At 43.6% G+C, this 18,257-nt stretch overlaps 2 protein-coding genes across 2 annotated transcripts in view; one reads left to right on the forward strand and one right to left on the reverse strand.

Moving 5' to 3' along the window:
- The window catches only part of LOC310874989 (inactive rhomboid protein 1-like), a 54,328-nt gene extending 50,931 nt beyond the window's left edge, over positions 1-3,397 (forward strand). Inside the window, exons 14-19 of the mRNA XM_083787980.1 lie at positions 341-435; positions 741-816; positions 1,843-1,943; positions 2,116-2,269; positions 2,644-2,867; positions 3,176-3,397. Of these exons, the coding sequence (XP_083644106.1) occupies positions 341-435; positions 741-816; positions 1,843-1,943; positions 2,116-2,269; positions 2,644-2,867; positions 3,176-3,371 (846 nt within the window). The 3' untranslated portion in view covers positions 3,372-3,397. The remainder of the gene's footprint in view (positions 1-340; positions 436-740; positions 817-1,842; positions 1,944-2,115; positions 2,270-2,643; positions 2,868-3,175) is intronic.
- Positions 1-18,257, reverse strand: part of LOC310874993 (nucleolar transcription factor 1-like) — a 499,750-nt gene that overhangs the window by 282,245 nt on the left and 199,248 nt on the right. The window lies entirely within an intron of this gene.

Below are 18,257 nucleotides of genomic sequence, written 5' to 3' on the forward strand. Positions count from 1 at the left end.
CACTTTTAGAATCTGATCTCAGGTCAGAATGGGTTAAACAAGAGGGCACCGAGTGTGTATCACGGTAACAGTGAAATATATGGTTCATTAGCTTGATAGGTTCAAATAAACACAGAGGGTCAGCATTTGACTAACATGTAAAACTGGTTACATGCACGCATGCGCGCACACACACACACACACACACACACACACACACACACACACACACACACACACACACACACACACACACACACACACACACACACACACACACACACACACACACACACACACACACACACACACACACACACACACACGGTGCTGACAGCTGTTCCAATTGTATGAACTGTAGGTGTGTACAAGGTATAACTCTGGGAACCACACCAACCTTCCCCACATAGACTGTGCCATCACAGGAAGACCTTGCTGCATTGGAACCAAAGGACGGTAAGAGAGCCTGTCTTGATAGATTCCTCTGTTTTCCCATATACAGTACTCTATACTGGCTGTCATATACTTTTAACTCTAGTATTACTGTCCTTTTTTTTGTGGTAGCAAATCTTGCATGGCCTCCCCTTGTCCCAAAATGTTATATTGATATTCTTGTACCTCACCTAACCTGACTGGTGACAAAGAAAACACATAGTGAATAATGCCATCAATAGAGGATAATGGATGACAAAGTCAGTTTTTCTTTTTGCCATAGATTTGTATTTGCTTATACTGTAGCTATGTCTTGCACGATGTTGTAGGTGTGAGATAACTTCCAGAGAGTACTGTGATTTCATGAAGGGGTACTTCCATGAGGAGGCCACTCTCTGCTCACAGGTAAGACGAAGAAATATACTCAACAAGTCTTGTTGAAGGTTGATTTATTGTTTCTGAATGTGCCTCCCAGGCAGAGTTTTGGACAGAGCTCCTACACATTATTTGAATTTGGTTGATATTTTACACATGTAGCTGATATGGGTGGCAGTTGCTCCGGGACCGATCCCCCATACTGGTTTGCGTGTCGAAGAGTCCTTGAGCAAGACGCTGAAACCCTAACAGCTCTGGTGCCTTGCATGTTTGCCTCTGTCATCGGTGTGTGAATGTGTACCGCATTAAACGTGTAAGGGTAACCATGTGTTCCACTGTTGAAAATTGCTGTATAAATGCAGTCCATTTGCACTCACCCAGAGTAAATTCCACTGAATAGAGTAGCAGAGGGGTCAAGTCAAGGTGTTTGGCAGCTCTGTATAAAGAGGACAGGGAAAACTTCTGAGTTACCTCAATTTAATACATGGAAATGGAATAGCAGTCAAGCTTGAGACTTATAGATCACATGCTCCAGGTGAGGCTCGAACTCACAACCTCGGCATTACTTTGCTGGTTACTGTCTTATAAGTACCGCACAAGTACCGATTGCACCACTGGAGCCTGATTTGTTTAACAATAGAAAGAACACAATGGCAGTACATCACAAAACAGTAGATGCCTGATACTGTCTTGTCTTTCTGTCTCTCTTCTTGCCTCTCCACTTCCTCTCTCTCTCTCTCTACCTCCCTCACACTCTCAATTCAATTTCAATCTGATGAGCTATAATGGTATGAAAGTTCAGAGACAATATTGCTAAATCGATGAAGCATACACAGTGCACAGTACATAATATTTAAATCTATCTATACATTCCAGGAATCTCTCATCGTGTATGTATGTCTGTCTGTATGTCTTTCCTTCACATACCTCGAGAAACGTTCATCCTATCGACTTCACAGAAACCTCACTATAAAGGAAGTAAAGTGAGTGTGAGCGCACCGACCGGGCAATGCACCAACAGTAATAATAAGAACAAGAAGTCTCTCTCTCCATCAGGTTGCCTGTATGGATGATGTGTGTGGCCTTCTGCCTTTCCTGAACCCAGAGATCCCTGACCAGTTCTACCGCCTCTGGCTCTCTCTCTTCCTCCACGCTGGGTGACTATCTCTGCCTCTCTGTTCCATTTTTGCTACATCTCAAACATCAAATACATCGCACGCAAGTAATGGTACATCAAATGCACCATTACTTCAAGTTCAAGGTTGACCTGCACCTATATGGACAAGTGTAGATAATTGTTGTCCATGTTGACCTTATTTGTCCTGGTAGGATCCTGCACTGCCTGGTGTCTGTGCTCTTCCAGATGACAGTGCTGAGGGACTTGGAGAAGCTAGCTGGCTGGCTGAGAATCTCCATCATTTACATCCTCAGCGGAATCACTGGGAACCTGGCGTCTGCCATTTTCCTGCCCTACAGAGCTGAGGTATAGTTTTACACTGCATGAACCACTGTTTTAAAGTACTATGCGATCATGAGTCTGTTTTTTTCAACTAAGAGAACTTGAAAGCAGTTGGTTCATTCTGATTCTCGTTTTCATGAACACGACCTGTAACCTAAGGTAAATAGAACCAACCTGGACCTGATTAACCATAATAAAACATTGACCCGAACCTGTATGGGTCTCGGGCATTGTCTGGTATTTTTGGTTCATGAAGTCCTCTACAGGGGACTTCTAACTGCTAATCACTTCTCAAAAATTCAAAAGATATTAATTTATAACATTTTAAAATGATTCCTTTGTTAGGTTCTGTTCGTTCCCTTATTAGGTTCTTATATTATTTGTCCTTCCTCCTCCAGGTGGGTCCAGCAGGCAGTCAGTTTGGCATCTTAGCCTGTCTGTTTGTGGAGCTGTTTCAGAGCTGGCAGATCTTGGAGCGACCCTGGAGGGCCTTCGCCAAACTGCTGGCCATCGCCCTCTTCCTCTTCTCCTTCGGCCTTCTGCCCTGGATCGACAACTTTGCCCACGTTTGTGGCTTCATTTCTGGGTTCTTCTTGTCCTTTGCGTTCCTGCCCTACATCAGGTCAGTGACAGAGAGTCGGTGGGGTCATCTTAGATGCCCTTCAGTGCATGTAAATGAGTCTCTGGTTAATGGTTATACAGTATATGGAGTACAGTATGTTAGTAGTAGTAGTAGTCAAGTAGTGAAGATAAGGAGTGAAGTTGTAAAGTAAGTAGTAACAATGCACATTTATTGCAATCCTGGTCCTTGCCGTTCATTGGATAAAGAAATAGCTTGTTTAATGTGCCTGCTGCTCATATAATCTATCGTGATTTATGAAATAAATTAATATTTTTTTATACAAAACAATTATTATGTCTCCTTCCCAGTTTTGGACGTTTGGACATGTACCGAAAGCGGGTCCAGATTTGCATCTTCCTGTTGGTGTTCTTGGGCCTGTTCTCTGCGCTGGCCGTGCTGTTTTATGTCTACCCTGTCAAGTGTGACTGGTGTGAGTATCTCACCTGTATCCCCATCACAGAAAAGTTCTGTGAGAAGTACGACCTCAACGCCCACCTCCACTGACCGTGGCCTTCAACATGGACAAGCTGGATTATCCCATTCTGACCTGAGATCAGATTCATACGAGGTTTCCACTGGAGACACACTGGTCTGATGAACCCATTCTGACCTGAGATCAGATTCTAAAAATGTCAGTCGCTCTTCGATTTTTCAAAAATAGCAGACCTACAAGCTCGTATCGCGCCACTCGGTGGCGCGATATGAGCTTGTAGATCTGCTATTTTTCAATAGCTAAAGCATAACATGATGCTGACACCAAAATGGGTGCCCGGTCAGAATGGGTTATTGTGGAATAGAAGCTCTAATCTTATTGAGTACTGTTTTGGGTTGGATTTGAATGTCAGTGCAATATCTATGGAACATTCATTTTATCATTGGATGTGGGGAGATGCTAAGTGGAGGTACAATGTCACTATCAGCTGACTGAATGGAACAGCTGCTTCTGGAACCTACATTTAACATTGTGGGATGTTAAGATGGCACAAACTGGAACTGAATGTCAGACACATTGGAATAAGTGACCAGACCACTATATGAACATAACAAAAAAATACTTGGTTGGATGCATGATAACTTGGGCAAAGAACTAAAGAATTAGTTATGTATTTTTTGATCTCCAGCAGGCATACTGAGAGACCAATCAGAATCACTTTGACAGTGAATAAGAAACTAGAGTATTGAGGACAGTTCTGTTACAAATGAATTTGTTGCCTCTGTTACAATCTGTCTCAACAGTAGCCTCCAGTGGTGAAAAGAGAATATATATATACAACCTCAGATGGATGCAGAATTTCCTTTTGTATTTTCTATTGACATAAATGTTTAAGTATTATGCAGTTAGTGGATGTCTTCACTATGACAGGGAAAATAAAAAATGTCCTAACTGTGCCTTGTTCTTGCACGCATGCACGCACACACACACGCATGCACACACGCACGGACTCGCGCACACACACACACACACACACACACACACACACACACACACACACACACACATGCGCACACACGTCTGAAGATGCCATATACCCCTTTGTGTTTCCACTACCAGGAATAATATAAAAGGGGCTCTTAAAGCAAGCTGATTTCACAAGCATACATTTTGAAAATGTTACCCCAATTCCCCCAAGGAATGATAAAGTGGTATTCTAAAAATTCTATTTATTGTATATTATAAATCACACATGATTCTTTTTTGACTGAACTCCAGTTATGTTTACATTTTACAGGCATTTAGCTGACATTCTTATCCAGAGTGCAACCAAGAGTTTGTAATGTCATGTCATTGTCAGTAGGTGTACTGGTCAGACGCTCCTGTGATCCTACACTACAAAAAGTAGGATCCAGAGTATTATTAATTTAACTCTGAAAAGACGTTCATGTTTAATTATTAAAACATGATTTCGCTGCGGAGAAAACAATACAGGAGAATGGCTAAACAAAGCCTGATTTCATGCTTTGTTGCACAACGGTATCACGCATGGAAAGTACAGCGACACTGTTGTAAATGAGGCTTTCGAAATAGTCTAAACATGCTGCAATGTCCCCAAACAAGGTCCTTACCCCAGCCTCAAATGCACACTGTTCACACTTCCTAAAAGCACTGGACATCCATCTAACCAAATAAATCTTCTCGTAGACTTCAGCTGGAGATGTGTGTCTTTAAATGGGCCTGCTCTTCTCAAACAAGTTAGATATCACTGAGGCGTTTGGAGAAAAACTTTTTTATTATTTTATTTTAACTGTTTTGGTAGTGTAATACAAAGCCATGAATTTCAGAATGTGTTGTTGGCAGCATTTTGGCTAGCTTTAAATATCATTAAGATAAATGAAAGGATTAGACATGACTGGTGAGCTGTTTGTGCATTGAATAATAAATAAAAACATGCAACCTTGCTTTTTTACATCATCAACTTGGTGCTCTTTCTGTTAATCAAAAACATGTTGGTGATAGTCTGTTTGTAATGATACAAATAACGCTGAATATTTGGAGTAGCCATATGCAAAGATAGGCTAGTCGTTCTCAGAAAGCTAAGAATCTCTTTTTCTATAACTAAATGTATTCAATGTGACCATCAGCTGATTTTGGTAGAGCAATCACATTATACTATACTTTGACTTTGACTTTGATAGTCTACAGTATATGGTGACGTTGTAGTTACCTAAAACTATAAACACTGAGACAAACTGAACATTTTTGTCTGCTTTTTTTTTCTCTCTTCAAAATTGTGTTCCCACCCCACATTAACCTACTCAGCTGGCATGTGCTGGTTTATCTGAATAATAAACGAATTATGTCAGTGCTAAAACTTAGCCATGATGTTGATGTTGTTACTAAAACAGTTAATTTCATCAGAGCACGAGCATTGAATCACAGGCAGTTTGTTTCACTTTTGGAGGAGGAAGAGAGTGAGCATAGTGACGTCAGCTACCACACAGCTGTCAGATGGCTCAGCCTGGGCAAAGTGCTAAAAAGGTTTTGGGACCTGAAAACAGAAATTAAAGAGTTTTGTGAGATGAAAGGCAAAGTCATCCCAGAGCTGTCAGATAAGGACTGGATGGCAGATTTAACATTTGCTGTTGATGTGACTGCACTGATGAATGAACTGAACACAAAACTGCAAGGCAAGGGCCTTTTTGCTCATGAAATGCATAGCCATGTGAAAGCTTTCATGACAAAGTTGCAGTTATTTTCAAGGCAACTGGGCAGCAACAATCTTGAAAACATGAAAACCTTGAAAGAAGTCAAACCATCAGCGCATCACCGCCACAGGTACTCATCCACGTTAGGAGCACTGCATGATGAGTTTTCAAGGCGATTTCAAGATTTCTAAAAGGTTGAGGATGAAATGCACTTGGTTTCCTCTCCCTTTACCTGCAGTGTGGATAATGCACCCACTGATGTTCAACTTGAACTCATTGACCTGCAGTCTGATTCATTACTGAAAGAGCACTTTAAGTCAGCATCCCTGCTAGAGTTCTACTCTGCTCTCAATGAGGAGAACTTTCCAAACATGAGGAAACATGCTCAGAAGATGTTGGTTCTCTTTGGATCTACCTACATATGTGAACAAACATTCTCAGTGATGACATTTACCAAATCCAGGTACAGATCCTCTCTCACTGATGAACACCTGTCAGCTTTGCTTCGCATCTCCACCTCACACATCCAACCTGACTTTAATGGACTTGTTAAAGCTCAACAGAGACTGGATTTCTCACACTGAACAAGAAAAAAAAGAACTGAACACTAACATGTGGAAATATAGCCATGTAAATGCATGATAAAAACTAGTGAACTGGGACACTTTTTTCTTTCTGCACAGTTCTGAAAAAACACTAAATTGTTAGTATAGGCATGATTAAAACTGGGACACAGTTTTACACAGTTACACAGTTCTGCACAGTTCAGTGCTGTCTTGTCTATTTGGGCTACATTGCTACAAAGATGATTTGATGTCTTTAAAAAGCTAAGAAAACCCTTGTTTCAACAGAATATGAAACTCAAAATGCCCTTTGGTGTTAATGTGACTGGAAATGAGTCAAATATTGTTTACCATTGTTCTGAATATTTAGCTTGAATAAATTACATTTTTGTAAGACAACCTCACCTTTTCATTGCCAAATAATAACATACACTCTTACCAGCTGTCAAAACAATGCAATTTACTGCTTTTTATGTAGAAATAAATTGTGTATTATGCTTAATTGAGTTCAGCTTTTTGGCCCGGCCCTCCAACATATTTTCAGTTGCTCATGTGGCCCCTTGGGAAAAATAATTGCCCACCCCTGCCTTAAAGACATAGGAAAATTAAAAATAGGTTTTTCACACTTTTAGAGCATATCCATGCGGTCATTATATGGGCATACTTGTATATCAAAAGTCTATGCTTTTGTTTTCCTGTGGCAGATTTGTCTGGTCGCCAAATACCAAAATACTTTGTGAACTGACTTCCAGACTTTTACGTGTAACAAAGTGTTTAGTTGACTAAATCAACTGTAGATTTAGTCAACACAAAATATTATATTTTGTCAACTAAAACTACACCAAATCTAAAACATTTCAGATGACTCAAACTAAATGGAATTGTATTTAAAAGACTGTGACTAAAACTAAATCAAAATGTGCTGTCAACATCAACACTGTGAATACAAGACACTGCCGCCATCTGGTGGTTGACATCCGACAGTGCATGATGATGTTTGATAAATCATCATGTAGAACACCTTGGGAGCATAAACAAAGATTTACATTCAAAATACACAAAAGATGAACAATCTCGGAATTGGAGCAATTGACTACAAATCCTACAAATGGTCTCCTAAGTAGGCGTGGTTTGCTTCTCCCCCAACACATATATGTATATACAGTGTTGGGCAAGTTACTTTGAAAGCGTAGCTTGTAAAGCTACAAGTAGCTCACCATGGCAGTAGCTTGATCAAGCTACATAGCTACCCCTGGAGAGATGTAGCTTGTAAAGCTACAGCTACATGGAAAAAGTAGCTCAAAGTAGCTCAGCTACTTTTTATTTTTCAGCGTTAAATTGAGAATGTACATGCGGGAGACCCCTCCTCCCCTCTGGGAGACCCCTCCCCTCTGGGAGACCCCTCCTCCCCTCTGGGAGACCCCTCCCACCCTGCTCCCCTCGGGGAGACCCCTCCTCCCCCTGCTCCCCTCTGGGAGACCCCTCCCACCCTGCTCCCCTCTGGGAGACCCCTCCCAGCCTGCTCCCCTCTGGGAGACCCCTCCCACCCTGCTCCCCTCTGGGAGACCCCTCCTCCCCTGCTCCCCTCTGGGAGACCCCCCCACCCTGCTCCCCTCTGGGAGACCCCTCCTCCCCCTGCTCCCCTCTGGGAGACCCCCCCACCCTGCTCCCCTCTGGGAGACCCCTCCTCCCCCTGCTCCCCTCTGGGAGACCCCCCCACCCTGCTCCCCTCTGGGAGACCCCTCCTCCCCTCTAGGAGACCCCTGCTCCCCCCCTGGGAGACCCCTCCCACCCTGTGATACCAGGGCCAATCAGAGGCCAATTAGAGGCAGCTGTCAAGTGCTGATATGCCCTCAAAGCAATCAGAAAAAGGAACAGTCCTTGATTTTTCAAAGGGGGTTCTAGTACAAGAATTAACACAGCAACCAATGGTCAAAATTAATATATTTCTTTCATGTTATTGCCCAAAATTGTAGCTTGTAACTTGAGTAGCTAAGCTACAAAAAATGACCCAAAAGGTAGCTGAGCTACTTGACGAGGTACACAAATATGAATGTAGCTAAAATACCACAAGCTACAGCAAAATGTAGCTCAGCTACGTAGCTCAGCTACATGTAGCTTAATACTCCCCAACACTGTGTATATATTCTTTTTACAGCCTACGGCTGCGCAAAGGTTTGGCATTGTGACATAATCAGTCAATCAATATATATCTATATATCCATCTATATATGTAGCTTAATGACAAGTATTACAATGTTATTGTCTTTTCTACTTCCAATGTATTTGTATTTAGTTCATAAAGTTAAAATAACTATAACTAAATGCATTTGAAATTAAATTAAACATTTACATTTCAGGATTCCAATTAAAAAAAAGCTAAAAAATAAATATAAAAAAAATAGCTAATCGGCAAGCTCAAAATGTGTCACACTACGACGCATTTTGAGCTTGTAGATCAGCTATTTTTGCTACGGCATTAGGCTAATATACAATGTGGCCCATCTGGAGTGAGTGTGGAAATATGTTGGCCCTGTCAAAGTGGCCCATGCACCCCTGACCAAGACAGTTATGGAAAAGTATATTATTAAGCATTGGAAAACACATTTTATTTCACTATTTACATATATAATCTCATCTTAAATATGGGGACAGAGCCCTGTGTCGACACACAGGGGGGGGCGAAAGTGTGTGTGTGTGTGTGTGTGTGCGCGCGCGTGTGTGTGTGCGTGCGTGCATGTGTGCGTGCGTGTGTGTGTGGTGGGTTGGAGAGAGAAAGGGACAGAGGTGGCGTGTGTGTGTTTGTGTGTGTGGGGGGGGGGGGGGATATTTTGACATTCCATTTTCTTTTTCTTTTTTATGTTGCCACTACTGTTGGAGCAGCCATAAACTACACAGGTTCATCACGATGTTCTGGGCATATTTGTAATGTTAGTGTTAGTAAAAAGGAGGTAAAAGAGTAACGTTTGAGGCAGACTAAACATCCGTCACTCTGCCGTTCACTATAGTAGAAGAGGTGCGCCTGGTGAGGATTTAAACCCTGCAGATACGTCGAGTCCACCTACAGGAAATACGTAAGCTGCGACCATGAGACCCGCTACGGAATCGGTCTATAGTTTACTGAGACATCTAGTAGAGTCACAGACTAAGGTTCTGTGACCATCATCTGGCAAGGATGTTTTGATGATTGATTTGACCTCTATGGACCCTTTTGTAATGTTTCTGTTCTGCCGTCACTCCTAGTGTCTAGCAGAAATAACGAATGTCCACACGATGACAATGTAACTGAAGGTTCTCTTGTTTTACTTCCACACTTTAGGTTGCATACATAAATCTGGCGGGCACCGTACCTGACATCATTAACATGAGTCTGGGCTAAACCAACATATGGGCTAAACCATTATCCCAGGATACCACATCCCCCTTCTTTTAAAGGAGAAGCATTACACATAGCTGAAAATCAAAGCACAAAACTTATCAACTTTTCAGACAGTCTCTTGTACTCACTGGGGAAGAACAAATGGGTTAGGCAACAAAATAAGTGCATTCAATTATACACCATAACATCAATCAATCTCAATATCAGTGCAAATCACATCTTTCCCTCTTTTTTTTTCTTTTTTTTAAACAACATCAGTGAAATAACAGTCACAGGTCCAAAATGGCTCTTGGCTTAACTAAGCGGCCTGACCTGGTAGTAGTGCATTGTGGCGGCATAGTTGGGGAATTTGCAACAGTCTGCTGTAAAGTCTCAGTGGCCTGAGGCTCGACCTGTTGACCATCCATTGCAACTCCGTGACCCGCATCTCCCTCGGTGGTCCGTAGGAGATGACGCCGATTGCGCCGGAGCGCGTGGCCCTCATCTGTGATGATGTTGTAGGATCGCTGGGTCCCTGCTGATCCGACGACTGTGGCGGGTTTCCACGACCCTGTTGGTTGCTGGAAGCGGATCGTGGCTCCTACTGGCAGTGCAGGCTGTGGTCTGGCATTTCTGTCGTAGTATTGCTTTTGTCGTTTTTGGCACAGTTCTCGTCTACCTAGAACTGCACTGTGACAGGCAAGTTCTGGTCGCAGCCGTTTCTCAGTGGTTGGAAGGATTGAGCGCAACCATCGGCTCATCAGCAGCTGTGCTGGTGACTTGAATCCGTCTACTGGTGTGTTTCTGTATTCCAACAAACTGAGATATGGATCTGACCTCTGTGCATGTGCTTTGTCCATGATGGCTTTGGCTGTTTGCACAGTTTTCTCAGCCAGCCCGTTGCTCTGGCCTGTGTGTATGCGTGAAAGCATGTCAGCTCTGAGTGAGTGTGGCACGATGATTGTCTCACCTTTAAGCAGAATGCCATTCGTTTCTGTTATTTCATCCCGGTGGTTCCAATATTCAGTGACGGCAGGGGGGCATTGTTATGCAGTGTCCGGCCCCCCTGATTGGATAATCTTCTTCAAGGCTGAGAGTTGCTCGTCTTCGGCTGTAGCAGTTCTGATGTCTTCCATTTTCCGGTCACTCACAGGAGCACTGCTTACAACTGAGTGTATTTGTGAGTCCATGCCCTCACTCAGTGAGTCATCACGGCACATTAGCGGCTTCCTAGATAGTGTGTCCGCTACTGGAATCTGCTTTCCAGGCTTGTGAACAATGTTAATGCTGTATCTTTGCAACTGAAGTATCATGCGTTGGAGCCTCGGCGGTGCAGCTGCAAGGGGTTTGCGCATAATTGACTCCAGTGGCTTGTGGTCTGACTCGACGATCACCTGACGTCCGTACAGGTATTGGTGGAATCACTTACATCCAACTTTTGACAAGTACGTGTCGTGATCATGCCCAATATTGTCTCTAGCTCTGCTTTACTCCGTGGCACGGGCGGCCATGTCCTTGATCGCCAAAACCTTGTTGGGGTCAGGTCTGACACCTTCATGTGTCAGTGTGTGTCCAAAGTAGTTCACCTCTGTCACACAGATGGTGCTCTTGTCCTTGTTCAGTTTTATTCCTATCTGTCTGGTTCTCTCTATGGCACGCAGGCTGGCATCATGCTCCTCTTTCGTGCGGCCATACACAATGATGTCATCGACAATGGCGGCGACGCCCGGGAGTCCCTCGTAGGCCTCATCCACTCGTCTCTGGAACTCATCTTGTGCAGATATGATTCCGAATGGGAGTCTATTGAACCTATATCTGCCATAGATGGTGTTGAGAACGGATGACTCATGGCTGAGTTTTAATGTCCAGTACCCAGACCTGGCGTCTAGCACACCGAAATACTGTGCACCGCTAATTGTGGGGTAATGTCATCTAGAGTAGGGAGCGGGTAGTAGGGTCTCTGGATGGCTTTGTTCAGGGGGCGGGGATCTAGACAAATCCTAAGCTTTCCTGTTTTGGGCTTTTCTACAACCACCAGTGCATTAACCCAGTCTGTTGGCTGAGTGACCTTCTGGATTATGTCCATTTTCTCCATTTCATCCAGTTAATCTTTGAGCCGACTGCGTAGGGCGTATGGTATGCGGCGAGGTGGGCACAGCACTGGTGTTGCGTCATGTTTGAGGTGAATGGTACACTCCCCGGGAAACAGTCCAATGCCTTCAAACACATCTGCATATTCATCCATGATGTTCATGTGTGGTTTGGGCTGTGGGTTGGGCTGTGCATCGACTGTATGGATTATTTTGACCAAATTTAGGTCTAGACATGCTCTCATGCCCAACACAGGTGGAGCGTTGGCATCAATTATATCAAAGTCAAGCATGACTGTCTTTCTTCTCTTTATATCTGCATGTTAGCCTGCATGCTCCTTTTACAGTAAGCACATGCCCACCATAGCCTGAGAGCTTGCTGGCTTGTGGGCTTAATACTACATTTCCAAATAGCTCATGGAATGTGTTTGCTGGTATTACATTAGCCTGGGCACCTGTGTCAAAGTTTAGCTTGTGCCTCTGTTTTCCAATTTGTAATTCTGCAAAGGCTTGTTCTTTGTCTGTGTTTGCATGCTGTTTTGTTATAGTGTCAATGTACATTGACACTATAACAAAACAGCAGAAAAGTATATAAAATAACTCAAAGGGTACATATATTCAGTCAACTATAAAAAAATCACACCCGTGTGAAGTGAGTGGTGCAACTCCGTATAGGGTTAGGGCTTTTATTAGCTTGTATTCCCCATCGATGATGTCACTGGAAGACGGTTTTCTGGAAGAGGAGAAAGAAGAAGGAGAACAGTCATATGTAATGAGATTCGGGCAACTGTGGTTGACCATGTGCTCAATCATGGTTTGACCATGCGCGAGGCTGGCCAGAGAGTCCAACCCAATCTCAGCTACTACACCAGGGCTATTCTACTGGCTATTCTAAAATGTCCCTCAGACTCATCTAAAAACCATCCCTGCATCCCATGACTCATTGTATTGAAAATCTATATACATCACTGCCTGTAATCAAGAGTAATATGGTTACACTACTTACTTTATGACCACTGTGCACACTAGCGCAGTGGAGATAACCAAATGGACCCGTACAGGCCATTTGCCACTACTGTGAAATGTTCAGCACCTACGGACTAAAGACAACAATACTCTTAATCAACACAATATAATCCTGATCACAAGTCCTCGTGGAGGAAAATAAAGATTAACATTATGACGAGACTCGTACAGTTTACTTCTTACTGAAATTGCAGTTACCTAAGCTGTCAAGATAAATTAAGGATGACTACGGTCATCTTAGATACCTCTCCCCTACCTATCTAGCCGGAAAGAAGACAATTATGTTTTACAACAGACAGACAGCTATTAGGGGACCACCTATTGAAGTCACCCAAACACTGATGCCTGTCAGTCACACTGTGGGACAGTGCCTAAATGTATCCACTACTGTCTACTACCACTCTGACACGAGGGATGCAAAGGACACCTGGTTACTTAAGTGACATGATGTCATGCCGTGGCGACCCTCATATCTCTTAAAACCACACTCCTAAGTTAGTTTGAACCTTCTCACATGAATGACATTCTAGTTGTCATACAAAACAAAACCCTAAAACTGATACCTCACAACATGAGCCCGCTACACTTAGGCTATCTTTCCCACAACACAGCACAGAATAAAGTACAAATACTCTAGTCTGCAGGCAAGTTTATATTTTTCATGTCCCACACATTACTTATTTATTACTTGAATGTTCTATATCTATACAGTCGTAAATTACCTATTTTATTTAAGGGTGCTACAGTAGCATTTACGCATTTCAAATCTACATAATTAAGCCTCCACAATCCATGCAATTGACTTCGTATAGTTGGCCATTATGCGATATTACATAGAGAATCTTCCCCTTTTGGGCTGTGGGGGTGTCTGATTTGAACGGGGGCTGCGGGGGGGCGTGGCTGCGGGGGGGAATCATGGCCCCCATGAGGATTATGAAAACACTTCGGCTCTGATCATAACAGACTAGGATATTCTCACATTCTGTTCTGATCCGTCTGCTGCCTATGTAGGTGTATGTAGAGAGGGAGAGAGAGAGGGGGGGGTGAGAGAGAGGAGGAGGGAGGAATAAGGGGGTGGGGAGAGGGAGGGAGAGAGGAAGAGAGAGAGCGGGAGAGGGGCTGAGAGAGAGGGAGAAGGGGGGTGGGGAGAGGTGGAGGGAGGGAGAGAGACAGATAGGGGGGGCGGCAACCAGAGGGAGGAAAGTCAGAATGAGAGCAAGGGGCGGGGGAGGGGCCATTTGACTGCCACATTCTTCTGAGCGAGTTGTAAATGTAAACTGTCAGTTGTTTATTAAGCAGAGCGTGTTATTTGCATCGTCGAACGATAGAGGCTCTGATTCGGGCAATGTTTCTAATGATGAAAGAAGGCAGTCCTGCACGGTGGCATGACTAATGTGCGTAATGACATTAAATTAATTTACATTCATTTAGTAAACTGCTGTGGAGACTTTTAGAGAGAGAGAGAGAGAGAGAGAGAGAGAGAGAGAGAGAGAGAGAGAGAGAGAGAGAGAGAGAGAGAGAGAGAGAGAGAGGGAGAGAGGTGCAGTGTTGGGACCGTTACTTTTAAAAAGTAACTAGTTACAGTTACTAGTTACATCATTTCAAAAGTAACTTAGTTACTTTACTGTTACTTAAACCAAAAAGTAAAGCGTTACTGTGAAAAGTAACTTTTTAGTTACTTCTTTTTAAAATGTATTTTAATTTCTCCGCAGTTTTTGTAAGACTTTTTTTCACCCAGTGTTTAATGTTTGAATTACTTAAAAAAGGGCTCCCTCATAGCCTTAATTTCACTATATTGTTATTGCATTGGAGAATAATACAATCTATTAATCAACTTGACGTGCATTTGCATCACTGAACTCTTCTAAACAATCTGGGATATAAAAAACACAAAGATATGTTTCAAAGTGCCAAATTTATTTCAGACTAACAAAACAATTTAGTTCCAGCAAACTTGATGGCCTATACAGGTCATAGTTGGATCTTCTAGTCCACACACACACAGTCACACACGAAGGAGAACATGGTGTGACAGCTTGACTGGGCTCCTGGAAGTGCGTGCACATGTGTGCGCACACACACACACACACACACACACACACACACACACACACACCTTGTCGAAGGAGAAAATGGTGTGACAACTTGACTCTGGGCTCCTGGGAAGTGCGTGCACGTGTCTCTCTCACGCACACACACACACACACACACACACACACACACACACACACACACACACACACACACACACACACACACACACACACACACACACACACACACACACACACACACACACACACACACACACACACACACACACACACACACACACAGTGTGTACATGACAGCAACACACCCCATAAGACTGGACTGTACAGAATGAGGGGAAAGGGAGGTGATACCTGTTCCTATCGGCGCACAGAGTCAGCTCCCCTGCGTCTCAGTAACCTGCGGCAGGTGGAAGCTGCTGCTGGGCCGCCTGTAGAGGCTGTTGGAGGTGAGACACGCCTGCTGGGTCTTCTCGCATAGGCATACTATATGGGGTAATGTCAGATAGGCCAGCTTGCCCATGGACGGCGTGCTGTAGACGGAATGGACTTGTCTGCTCATGTACAGGCAGGGTGGCGGGCTGTGGCTGTAGTCGTCCACCTGTGATCTCTGGTAGGCACAGGAGTCTTTAAACACCTGCGAGGGGTAAAGGCTCATACATAGTCTGGATTTACGGTGGTGGGGTGACCACCGAACTACAACATGACGTCACGGGGCCGCGGTGAAGAGCAAACCACCGCCACCGCTCCAGCCCTTCTCTCTGTTTTTACTCACCACCGCTCAACGTTATTTCAGCTCCGGTGGTCAGCTCACCACCGGAGGGGTGGTCACCTTACCACCGAAAATCCAGACTATGAATAGGCCTTAATAAAGCTCTTCTCGGTTCATGGCTGCCGGGGGCCAAGGCTCTGCAGGAGCGGTGTGCGCACACATGTACCTGTTGCCCTCCCACGGAGTGAACCTACGCGCTGCTGCTCCGTCTGGCGCCACTATAGACCCCACAACTTCTGACTACAGGTGTGTCACACTCACCATGTGACCCTGCAGCGGCTAAGCCATTGGTTTCATTGTTTACTTAAAAACTACCGCGCCTGTCGCACGGATGTTCGCCCTGGGTAAGCAGCGTCTCGGTTTTACAGTAATCGAACGGAATTGGTCGTCCGTGCGCGAATCAATGCTCTCAGCAAATAGCCCAGGTCTCATAGGCCTGCCCTATACTGCCTGGCTCCACCTGCGCTCGCCACAACGGCAGCACAATGGTCTGGACAAATGCTTACATCTGCGGGAGACGATATCACTGCATGCGACCAGAAACAGAATGCAGATTGTGGCCTATGCCTATATGCAAAAATAAATAAATTCGCCTTCATAAGTTTGTCGTTGACGAATCCATGGACAAAAGGTATAGGCTATATATTCTTTCAACATATTATGTGGCAATACAGGATATGGGGAAATCGATATGCAAAAGCATTAGCTGACTTCCGAGATAAGAGACCTGGATGGATCATGCATGGAGACAGTTGTCTAGGAAACTGCATGGGGATAATTTCTCAAGCACCATGCCTTCTACAAGTTCCCCCCCCCCCCCCCCCCCCCCAATTGGACGGGTCAAAATTAAAAAATGTATAGGCCTACCCATTATAGCTCCGTAAAATGCATCATTTAACACAATTTAACTAGGCTAGGCAGTATAGGCCTACGTCGGTCATCGCTGCAACACGATGAGTCCCTGGAAATAACATGGAACTCTCGCTCGCTCTGTCTCCATGTGCACTCTGGCCATGTTTGCTGGCCATTACGGTGATTACGCAGACATGCTTTCGCCCCATTACACAGCACTTCTCTTGGCAAACCAATTATGTTGGAGTGAGGAACAGAACTCAATTAACAAGCGGAGCGCGTGGGACGTGTCTTCACAGCCCTTGAGCTCTGCACATGGGGCTAATTTTACGCAACGATTTTAAGACATTGCGGCTGCGCATTTTCACATTATATCTTGATATTATATCTTGTATGAGTGCAATGCTGACCAAAAGCTGTGTTTTTGTCAGCAGATTATTTGCAATGAGTTCTTCAAAATAATTTTAGGCCTATATGGCACATTGTACAGTATCTTAATGGGGCAATAAGCACTGCAATAAAGTCCAAGTAAACCACTTATATACAAATGACACTATGCAATGTGACCTAATAGTGTTTATAACGGATCATTGTTTGAAAGTGGAAGGAAACGTTTAAAGGAGAACACCATGCTAGAAGGCTTTCTTACCTTGATTTGCAGTTGTTTAATATCCAAAAAAGTGGTCCAGTTGTTATTTTGTGAAAAAACGGCTTTTTGGCTATTTCCCCTACTCCACCTACCCCACCATAAGCTTTGAATGGGGGATATGGGGTGTTGTGCAAATTTGCTTATTTCCAGCAATCGAAAATGCATTTATTTGGTATATATCAACTGTCCATAGTGTCTACAGTGTGGTAAAGTTTACATTTTGCGTCATGGTGTCGGCGTTGTTGTGTTCTAGCCGGTTTTGCCGTAAAGCCTGAGATCTCGTCTATCTCGCGAGATATCGGCGAGACTTCCCCAGGAGCGCACCAGGAAGTGGTCCGCTGCTCTGTTTATTATGGCATATTCCCAGCTCCACTGTCGTCCGAGTAACTTTTCCTCACTCTGCAGTTACTGTCGCCACAGTGCACACGTTATTAGCTACGAGAGTACTTTTGATTTGTTTGTATGATCTAATATTAGTTCTGAACATGAAGAAATGAATTTTTCCTGGCTGTTCAAACAAGACTTCGTCAGAAGCGCAACATAATAGTATTGTCTGCTATTTCAAACAAGAATGTTGAATCACGTTCTTATGTTCACTGCCTTCTCAGAATTGAAATCATTTTTTTTTTGTATGTACTGTCTGTTGGTAAATTACACCCACTACAAATATTGATATTGGTATTATAGATATTGTAAATAAAGGATATTTCTTCTGAACTGAAAATTAAATATCTGTATTCATTATGAAGTACTACTATGAACTTTAGGATACCTTAGGAAAAACTGTGCATTGGCTAAAATGAATGTTTTTGTACTTATTTATGAACGACAAGTGAATAATTAACACAGGACTTATTTATTTTCTTGATTGAATAACATACATAT

Source organism: Protomyctophum parallelum (assembly GCF_964188405.1).
Source record: "Protomyctophum parallelum genome assembly, chromosome: 17".
NCBI lineage: Eukaryota > Metazoa > Chordata > Actinopteri > Myctophiformes > Myctophidae > Protomyctophum > Protomyctophum parallelum.